The sequence below is a fragment of the Pristis pectinata genome, chromosome 24 (assembly GCF_009764475.1).
Source record: "Pristis pectinata isolate sPriPec2 chromosome 24, sPriPec2.1.pri, whole genome shotgun sequence".
In the NCBI taxonomy this organism is placed as follows: domain Eukaryota; kingdom Metazoa; phylum Chordata; class Chondrichthyes; order Rhinopristiformes; family Pristidae; genus Pristis; species Pristis pectinata.
The window spans coordinates 13,209,755-13,220,398 of record NC_067428.1 but is presented as its reverse complement, the minus strand read 5'-3'; the positions used below and the strand labels follow the sequence as shown (position 1 = coordinate 13,220,398).

Genomic DNA, 10,644 nt, shown 5'->3' with positions numbered 1-10,644 from the left:
GCAAAACCTAGACAACATTCAGGGATGGCCTAAGTGTTGAGTAACATATGCACAAGGACTACTTCCAACGAAAGATATTTTAACCATCTACCCTTAACATTCAATGGCATTACTATGCTGAATCCCCCACCATCAACATTCTGGAGGTCATCATTGACCAGAAACTTGACTGGACCAGCGTAAGTACTGTGGCTGCAAGAACAAGTCGGAGGTTTGGTATCATATGAATAATCCTGAGGTATTCTGACACCCATGCCTTTCCACCATTTACAGGGCACAAGTTAGCAAAGTGATGGAAGACTCATTGCTTGCCTGGATATTGCAGTTCCAACACCTCACAAGAGATTGACACCATCCAGGACAAAGCAGGCCACTCGACTGGCACCCAGCCACCACGGGCTCTCCATGGCGGTGGTATATACTATCTAGTAAATACAATGTGCTTACAGGCCCTCCTCGGGTTAATTTAAATGCAGGAGCAATTGCATGGAGCCTTGGAATGACTGCATCTGCAGAATTGTGTTGAGTTTTAGTCTTCTTACCCTAGAAACAATGCACTCGCCATAAAGGGAGAGCAGCAGAGATATACTTGACTGGTTCCAGGGCAGCAGTTTGCAAACAAGGAGAGAGATTGAGTTGACTGGGACTATATTCTTTATAGTTTAGATCTCATCAGGATATACAAAATTCTTGAAGGAGTTGAGGAGTCTAGGACCAGAGGGTACAGTTTAGGAATAAGGGATATGCTGTTTACAACTGAATAGAGAAAAATATTTTAATTAGGGTGCTGAATGTTTGGAATTTTCTACCCCAGAGGACTGTGGAGACTGGGGCGTTGAGTTCACTCAAAATACAGATTAAGATTTCTGGACATTAAGGGAATCAAGGGATATAGGGAGAGAGGTATCATGGCAGATGGCCTACTCCTGCTTCTATTTTTTATATTCTTATGTTGTTAATATAGTAAGAGGACACAAATATGGAGGCGGAGATTTATGGAGAAAAGATATTCAAGACTATAAAGAGTTGAGATGAAGATTGAAATCTTGTTGGATGACAGGTCACGTGCTGATACTGAGATCACAAACCAATGAAAATAATTTGAGTATTTGAGTACTTTAGTTCAGCATTTGGATAAGTGATGGAGGACAAGGGTTTTAAATGAGAGGCAGAAGAAGTGGAACAGGGCAAGTTGATCAAAGTAAGGAATGTGTGAGAGGATAAACAAATAGACCAAATTTCACCATTCCAGTTACCAAACTTCCATGTTGCCCTGACCAAATCCCCAAACCCCATCCCTCTAACCTGAATATTTTGCCAGGTATCCAGGATTATTCTTCTCTTCCTTGATATAAAGAGGTCAGAGATATCTTCCATCTGTGAGTAGCTCCTTAGAAATGCCAGCATCTCACCATTCCACAATATAAAGACCAACTTGCTTTAGGGAAGAGTCATTGCTTTGGTGCTTCAGGAGCTGATAATACAACAGCACATGTTCACTCACTTAACTCTAATACTCTGATATTGTAAAATGTCCTCAGTTCTAGTGTCTTTATTGAAAATACTGTAGAATACAACAAGCTCCATTGCAAAACAGAAACTGCAAACTATAAATTCTTAATTAAAACTAATCAATTAAAACCAAATGCAGCTTTTCTCTCCCCACATCCAACCTTCAGACATTGAACCAGCTCTATGCCAAGTCAATGGATATAAACTCAGCCCCCGACCCAAGCTTCTCAACCCACAGATGTGGATTTGCATGGATCAATGTATATGGCCTGACAAATGATCCACAGAATGTTAGCTCTCTGACAGCTTGACCAAATAGGCTATGTTTACAGAAGTACCTGGAAGCAGAACAAATATTCAGGGCCACTGCCTACCTTTACTAGTTAGCCACATGTACTTTTTCCAGCTGAAGACAGAACAAATCAGAAGAAACAGCCTCACCCAATTCCAATTGTCATCTCACAAGAATACCCAGCATACCAACTATTAATCTAGCTGGGAAATCAATGCAGATCAAGTTCAAAACTTTAATTTTTTTGGTCTACAGGATTTAGATGCACATCTTGTTTACTGCCTGCACTGCTGAGTTCCTCCAGCATCATCGTGTTTTTCATCTAGATTCCAGCATCTGCAGTCCTTTGTTTCTCTTATATATGTTTTGTGTAAATTTAATAACAAAACACATATGTATAAAAATAGCAGTTATAGCAAGGAAGCTCATCAACCAGAAAGGAGCTTGGATAAGGTTTATTCAAGGTACTAAATTGAATTGCGAGTACATGTATCTTATTTATAAAATGGAATTAAGACAATCAGCCAAAGGCATTATAATAATTGTGATAAAGAGAGTACAATGATTGGATATATATTTACAATTTAAAGCAACTGCAAACCAGATAGTTAAGACATTATACATTCAAAGAATAATGACATTAACAATGTATATAGTAATTAACTACCATTGCGACAAAAGCCACAGGAATTTATTCTACACCCTGATGGGGTGTCTAAAGCCTCAATTCATTTCCATGCAACAAATCCTTTCAGCAAAGAGCTTGGTATAGTCTTTTCAAAAACAGTCTTTACAAAAACATATCTCAAAATCAAACATTTTGAAATGAATGAATGAACCACCATTGCATGAAATAAAGTGTTCTTATAGTAAGCTTTTTTGACTTTTTGAAGAGATGGTACAAAGAGGAAGAAGCAATTACTGAACAGTTTCCATCCTTACAAACTTTCAACTTCAACCAACACTAATCAATACACACAAGAGCTGTATTCTGTTCAAGTAATTTTAGAGTGTCATTGTCAAACACTTACGGTTTAGGGAGGATTTTTAGGCACCCTCCAATTGCCACAGTCCTGTTCCTCATACAATGGAACTAACAAAAGATTACCTAAGTAATGGATTAAAATATGCTTTTACCTTACTAAAATGTGACAGGTACTATTTTGGTATAGCAGATGGACAGATTTATAGAAAAGGGAACTTCTCCAAAGATTAATTCCCAAAAATATGTATTGGAGAAATAAATCAATGCATCATGGTGATTGGATTAACACAAACAACTCCTCAATGAGATTATAGCTACTGATTTCTCTTTGTGCAAATTCAAAGGTGCTTTAAAGGTAAAAGATCTTATTAAAATGTTGCCTCATACTTTAACTATTTTCTCTTACTTTGTGATTTTAACTTGTGTTGTGTAATGTTCTTCCTGTACCTTATTCAAATAGCCATTATTGATTTGATGCAAGAGCCCCTGCAATGGCTATTGGCAACTTATTTGACTATAACAGAACTGAGCCAGGCAACATTAATACATGCATGACATTCAGCAGGAATAGTGTTAAGAAGCAAGAAACCTGGTAACTGCTCTCTTTCAATGTAGACATTGGAGTCAAAAAACTACAGTTGCTTAAGTGTGTAATAAAAATATAAAATGCTGGAGACATTCAGTAGATCAGGTAGCATCTGTGAAAAGAGAAACACAGAGTTAACGTTTCAGGTCAAAGATCCTTTGTCAGTTCTGCTGAGTGTTTCCAGCAATTTTTCTTTTTATTTCAGATACTGGCAGTTCCTATTTTATCCTAAATTGATTTGGCAAGGAGTGGGATCAAACCTCGAATTTTTGTCCTGCATGGTTCAGCCAGATGCTGTGTCTTTTTAGAAATCAATCCTATTTTTGGGATACTAAGAAATTAGAAACACGCACAAATAAATCAACTAAGTGCATATAATAGCATTAATTTTAAATGAAAAGTTGCCAATTTAGCACATGGGCTCCATTAACGTGTGTGTGTAATCCTGCTCTAGATAAGGTAGAACATTTTAACAAATGTATACAGAAATGGTTGCAAACACAGTACATCTCCTATTCTACTCTTTGGGAGATTTAGTTTTGAGAAATATTCTAATAGTGAAGAAGCTGTTGATGAAACTGTACCACTTTCATATGTGGATTTCCAGTGCATTATTACTTCATCCATAAAATCAAATCCAGACCTTCCTCCAATGAGTCTGAATGCTAGCACAGAATAGTGAGGCAAATTTACATAACCAAAATAAAGAATTATATCAAGATCAAGAGTGGCATCTGTTTCTTGAATCCATTTAATTCATGACAACCAATCAATGGAAGTAAACCCCACAGAGAGCATGACACAGCTGTGTGCACTAATACTGCCCATTTAACAGTATAATGACCAGGGCTCTGGGGACAAAAATAAAGTTTTAAAAATACTGACATAAACATCTGTGCACCAATTAAGATGTTTTAAAACTTTGAAAGACAATCAATAAATTAAAAAAGGTATTAGCTGAAGACCCAGAAGGAGGATCTTAAAAATAAACTGGTACAGTTTTTCTGTAAAATTAGAGTTCCGTTCCATTCTCACAAGGAAAAGATTGTCAGTTGTTAAAATTAGAGTACGATCTTTTGTTGTTTTTCCACATTTAATAACCCAGACTTTGTGCAACTATTATGATTACATCTCAGCTACCTTTCTACAATTTTGAAAGTGATTTTTTGCCACAAAGCCAATTTGGTCAATGGTTATTTTTAAAATACTTGGTAACTCAAAATGGATCAGTTTCTTAAAGGGTTACTAGGTAGACAATGGAAAATAAAATTCTCTCCATCTCTCCTGGGGTTAACTCATGCTGGGCTAAGGATTCCGGGGTTGTTGGTCACCATCTGATACTTCATCATGCAGCTACCCTTCATAATGCAAACAAAAGTGTATTTTGTTGTAGAGTGCATAAGGGCCAGCCCATTTTTGTTCACCGAGAGATCCATAAATGTGCACTGAGCAGCAGTAATCAGTAGACACTGATCTGGAGCAGGAACTTTAATTGACACCCCTTCCCTTCTTTGCAATAGGATCACTGGCCAATTTTACAAAATCATTACTGCCACTTTCCTAGCATCAGAGCAGGAAATCATTCATCATTTCCACCTTAATTTCACTGAACTATGTAACATTTCTTGAGTTTCTACCAACTTCACTTTCTACCAGGTAAATCGAGTCTGACCATCCAACTCACTACATCTCCAAACCTCAATCAGCACTAGAAAAATAAACCCAATTCATTTATTAATTCTATTACTAAGAATGGGAATGAGAACACCGATTAATGCACATATACATTTTGCAAACTGGCTTTGGGCAAGGATTAACTATTTTTAAAAAGTGCAGATCATATGTAAAGAAGCTGCAGCTAAAAAAAAAACAGAATTCCTATCCAGATCTGCTTTAACCTGGTGAACAACAATTATCTAAGAGATTCAAAGGGCACCAACTTGGTTATGTTTTGCAATTTTTATGCCTTAAGCAAAAATAAATTTTCTATCTGCAGCACATATGGACACAATTTTATAGACATTATTAAAAACAACCAAGAAAAAAAATCTATAGAATAAAACATGTTTAATCAGAACATAGCAATTACTGAGAGAAAACGGGATTAAAGTAAACAAATTAAAGCTCAAGATGACAAATGCATCAACCAAGTTGCAAAGATTGCAAAGAAACTCAACTTAATTCTACAGTTTTATATCTAAACTCCTCAGACAGGTGCTTATAAAATAGAGTACTGACAATGAGGTATGCCCATTACCCAAATCAGCAAAAATGCTTTGAGCCATTGGGTAGTAAAAACAGTTCTTCAAACACAAAGTGTTCAAATACACCATTAACAGATTACATTGCTGGGATTCTGTGCATGACCAGAGGAAAGGCTGCTGCACACCACTACCTTTCACAGTTGATATTTCAATAAAGGTAAGCTTCTACCCAAATTTCAAACTCATTCACAGAACAAAACAATGTGGTAGTTCTTTCTAATGTTGATAACACTGTTGAGTTTATTCATAAACTAGAATAAGCGCAAATAAAAAGAGGCTTAGTTTAAGAAAGCAAAAGATTGCAAAATTCTCTTAATTAAATGTTTGTTTAACTCAGAGTCAAGTTTATGAGGTGAGGTATGCCCTTCTCACCCCTCCCTAACCCTCAACCTCTAACATAAACTCTTAATGCAATGAAGGCATATCCACTAGGATCAATTCATCATTTGCCAAATCGGTTTAAATTAAACCAGGTTTGCATTCTGGATAGGTTGAAACATTACTACTTAAAAAAAATAAGACCATAATGCTGAAAACCTGAAAGTGCATTTCCAACAGCACCTGATAGCTTTTCTTCTTATTTAACACTTTTCTTTGTGCAAGTGCTTTAAGCTGATAGAAACATAAATGCATTTACATTTTAGGAATGGAGATCATCAAGTTTGCAGAGATAACAAGAAAGTGAGATGTAGGATCTATAATGTGGGTTCACCAGAACATTAATATCATGTTTTCTGGTGGATGCTTATATGTTGGGCTGAACGACAGCTCACTTTTCTACTCTTTAATGTTACATCTCTGTTGACTTGCTGTAAATACAGATAATTTACAAACACAGGGACAAACATGAAATGAGAGACACAGAGTGTTATAGAATTGTACCAATACCAGTGTTCTTTGGTACACTACTGCCGATTTCAGTTCTGACATCAAAGAGAGAATAAATCAAAACTGTTAAACAAAATTTATATTTTTTCAGTCTCCCTAAACTTGTGTGTTTACACTTTAGATAAATTTTGGAATTGCACAAAAATATTATTAAAATGTGCATCAGGTATTCTATGAAAAAAATATAAGTGGTATATTCAATGAAAACTAAGTTTTAATACTAGCTGCTGTAATCATAAATTATATAGTGTTCCTTTGCCATTTGATTACGGAAAGACATAATAGGAGATGCCGAAGACACAATTATGTCCCAGCTTCAGTACACAAAGCAGTAAAAATGAGCCTGGTAGTTAATCCAAGAAAACAAGTTCAGCGAGGAAATTTCTTCATTCCCCAACTCATTCTATACCAAAGCCCAAACCAGATAAGATTACTTTATAAACCAAAGGTTTAAATCTTCTACTATACAAAAAGTGTGTATTGAATAACTGTCTTCTAGACTTGCCTCCACTCATCAATGAGTACCATAGCTCCAATTCTCCACTGGGAACATTTTTACTTCCTCTAATCCCATTTGGAAAACTTTATTCTGCTTGAATATTACAAATTTGACCTCAGAAGGTATCCCATTTAGTGAAGTTCTCCGACTATGCACTATGCCATGAGTGCAGGAAGCTGACTGCAGTGTTCCTAACTGTATCACAAGAAAGTGATTTTTTTTTAAAAAACATGCAGATTTTTTGGTGCTCAGAAGTGTCATTTACTAAAGCAGGCACAAAGCTTCCCAAAAATCAATGCCATATTAGTATTATTGTGTGTCAAATTTGTGACATCAGTTTGTTGCAAATCACTGATGTACAGGACCAGCATTAGATCCTGTATACAAGTCAGGAAATACTTCACTGCATTTTCTTTAAATGTAGAAATTCCAAACACCTACAATTCGAACCTCTGCACCTGTATTTAAACTTCCTGATTTCCTCCAGGGCTCAGATCTCTACTTTGTCGCTTCATTTATAATCAATATTCACAAGAAGTAAAGATCTCCAGACCCATTCTAGTTAGTGCTGACTGACCCAATAACTGGTTACTGTGCAACACTAAGGGCAGATCTTTTTGCTGCCTCAAGTTCATAATAAAAGCAGATCAACACATCTTAACCATGAGTCATTTTTATACATGATATCACAAATGATTGTCTAAGTTCAAACTTCAACTGTCCCATTCCATAAATTTCAACCTTACAATGTGATCATAACTACTGTCCAATTGAGTTGAGATAATATGAAGTTTCTAAACCCCACTCTTTATTGGGATTATATTTAGATGTAGGCTGCATATATACTGGCTCCTGAGAGTGTTGCAAATGAAGTTTGCTTCTTGCGTGTATTCCATGAAATTAAACAAGTTGCTGTTGTGTCATTCCTTGCTGGAGTTACAAAGCATATTTCAAGGACGTGTAGACTTTATGAATTTTCATTTCATTATGGTTCCCTGTGTCAATGAATTCACACAATTGTTTCACTGGAATCTTTCCTCACAAGTTTTGAAGAGAGGAGAGAATGTTGAGTGATATTCTTGTGGTCCGCGGCCATCAATCGGACCTTTTGGTTTGTCCTTCGCCATTCTGAGTAAAGCTGGCAGTGATAGCGGAATGAAACCTTTGGGCAAAAATCAATATGGATTATTCTTACAGGTATTGCTTTCCCCCGGATCCAATTCCACTATCTTGCATAGCCTACACTTTTCTTCCTTTGAACGGTGAAGGTGCTGGGTGATGGGAGTCTAGTGGGAGAAGGGGGGATTGTGTTGTCAGTGGCTTTCTGGAATCTGAAGTGTATTTTGACATCAGTTTGGATAGCAGATTGGTGGTCTATTTTACTATTAGATGAATATTAGACAAAATTAATGTATCCTCACTGGTCAAAAGTCAAAGAATAATCAGAAAGAACTATAGCCAAATGCACAGGGACACAGTGGCCAATTGAACCACCATTAAGATAAACTAAGCAGAAATTAGCCAATTTAACCCAGACCACTAATTGATGTAGGGGTTTCCTACGCTCAGGTGCATTGAAAAGGGCACCCAGCAGTTAGCGTAATGCTATTACAGCACCAGCGACCTGGGTTCAATTCCCGCTGCTGCCTGTAAGGAGTTTGTATGTTCTCCCCGTGTCTGCATGGGTTTCCTCCGGGTGCTCCGGTTTCCTCCCACATTCCGAAGACGTACCGGTTAGGAGCTGTGGGCATGCTGTGTTGGCGCTGGAAAAGTGGCGACACTTGCGGGCTGCCCCCAGTACATTCTTAGCAAAGCAAAAAGACGTATTTCACTGTATTTCAATGTACATGTGACTAATAAATATCTATCTTATCTTACAAGACGGGCAATAATTGTATTCAATAATTCCAGATTCTGAATTTTCCTTTAGTTGTCAGTTTACTTTTCTCATTTCAATCACCTACCACAACAGGAAAATATTCACAATCTAAGACAGTTGTCTTCAAATGCCTTGTCAACAGATCTTAAGATCAAATTATAGGGCATGAGGATAACATACATCTCATTCTCAATTCATGTGTATTTGCAAATGGAAGCTATCTAAACATCAGTTTCATATTTACAGATTCACAGAAAGATGGCCATCAGCGCCAAGTAGTGGAAGGCTAGTGATTGAATTCATGCATCAGCACACCAGACCAGAGCAGCAATTCTACAATGGGCTGCTGCAAGCCACACTGCAGATTCCTGGGGCTGTTTCTCTACAGAAAGAGCTAACAACCACAACATTAAGTTATTTTCCAAACCTTTGACCCCTACCACTTAGAACAAGAGCAGCAGGCGTATGGAATGATACCAACTGCAAGTTCTTCTCCAAGTCACACACATTTTGATGCAGACAAACATGGATGTGTTTAGCCCACTGTCATGCCAGAGAGCCTATAGAAAATATCAGACAGAATAGGGAATACTTTTCCAATCTCACAGTGGAACCAGATCCCATTCTTGCCATTTGGGAAGTGAGAGGTGGTGTCAATCCAAGCTCACGTAGCAGTTTTCTGCTTTCACTATCTATAAGACCACAAGTTAGGAGCATGATGAAATGTACAGTATGAGTGATTAGAGAAGATGATACACTACCTGATGCTTTTGTAACAAGGTTGCCTTCATTCAGTGCAGTTGTGTGACCCAAGACATGTCATGGGGATAAGCCTGATTTTATTATTACAGATGATAATTCCCCTGCCACACGTCCCCGAGCAGAGGACTTTATATTTGACTGCTTTTGAGGAGCATTTTAAATAGATGCTTACTCTACACTTATGCTCTTAATCTGTTTATTGATTATGTGGGGGGGGTGGGGGGGGGGGTTAATGCTGCTTCTCCACCTTCCCCACCACATATACATGCTTCTGCTTTCACATATAGAATAAACAAGTGACGTTATGCCTCAGCTAAGCATGGGCATGTAAGCTTCACAGTGCAAGGCCACCACTTTGTAGCTCTGGGCGAGTTACTAGGCAAGATGAGATGCAAAACAGTGACCGATGAAAGGGCAGCAGTGGTTCTGAAGTTTCCCCTCTGTGTGCACCCAGGAAAAACATGTTAGAATGATTGCACACTTAGATATGATGTAATGACAGTACATTGCTTTGTGTTGCACAATCAATGTTCTATTGATTAAATATGGAAAAGATATTTTGCTATTGTTGAATACAAAGTCTTACAAACACACAAACCTCCACGGTGTTTGCAGTGTACCATTGTTCAGTCTTCATTGATTTCCTCAAATCTGACTTCTAAATCTCTTTCGATGTGTTGGGACAAGATGAGTGCGAGGTAATAGGAGACTGCATCTTTAGTGACTGGATTACAACGATCGGAGTCCATGACAAATAGCTTTTTAGCATGCAGTTTTAAATTTTAAATTTTATTTACAGCGTGGTAATAGGCCCTTCCGGCCCAACGAGTCCGCGCCGCCCATTTTAAACCCCCAAATTAACCTACCTGTATGTCTTTGGAATGTGGGAGGAAACCGGAGCACCCGGAGGAAACCCACGCAGACACGGGAGAACGTACAAACTCCTTACAGACAGTGACGGGAATCGAACCCCGATC

At 37.7% G+C, this 10,644-nt stretch overlaps 1 protein-coding gene across 3 annotated transcripts in view; it reads right to left on the bottom strand.

Moving 5' to 3' along the window:
- Window positions 1-2,244: 2,244 nt before the first annotated feature.
- Window positions 2,245-10,644, bottom strand: part of marchf2 (membrane-associated ring finger (C3HC4) 2) — a 44,827-nt gene continuing 36,427 nt past the window's right edge. For 2 of the 3 annotated variants that reach the window (XM_052038166.1, XM_052038167.1), the window contains exon 6: window positions 2,245-8,188. In XM_052038166.1, the coding sequence (XP_051894126.1) occupies window positions 8,036-8,188 (153 nt within the window). In that variant the 3' untranslated portion in view covers window positions 2,245-8,035. The remainder of the gene's footprint in view (window positions 8,189-10,644) is intronic. The other variant, XM_052038168.1, reaches the window with a different exon arrangement.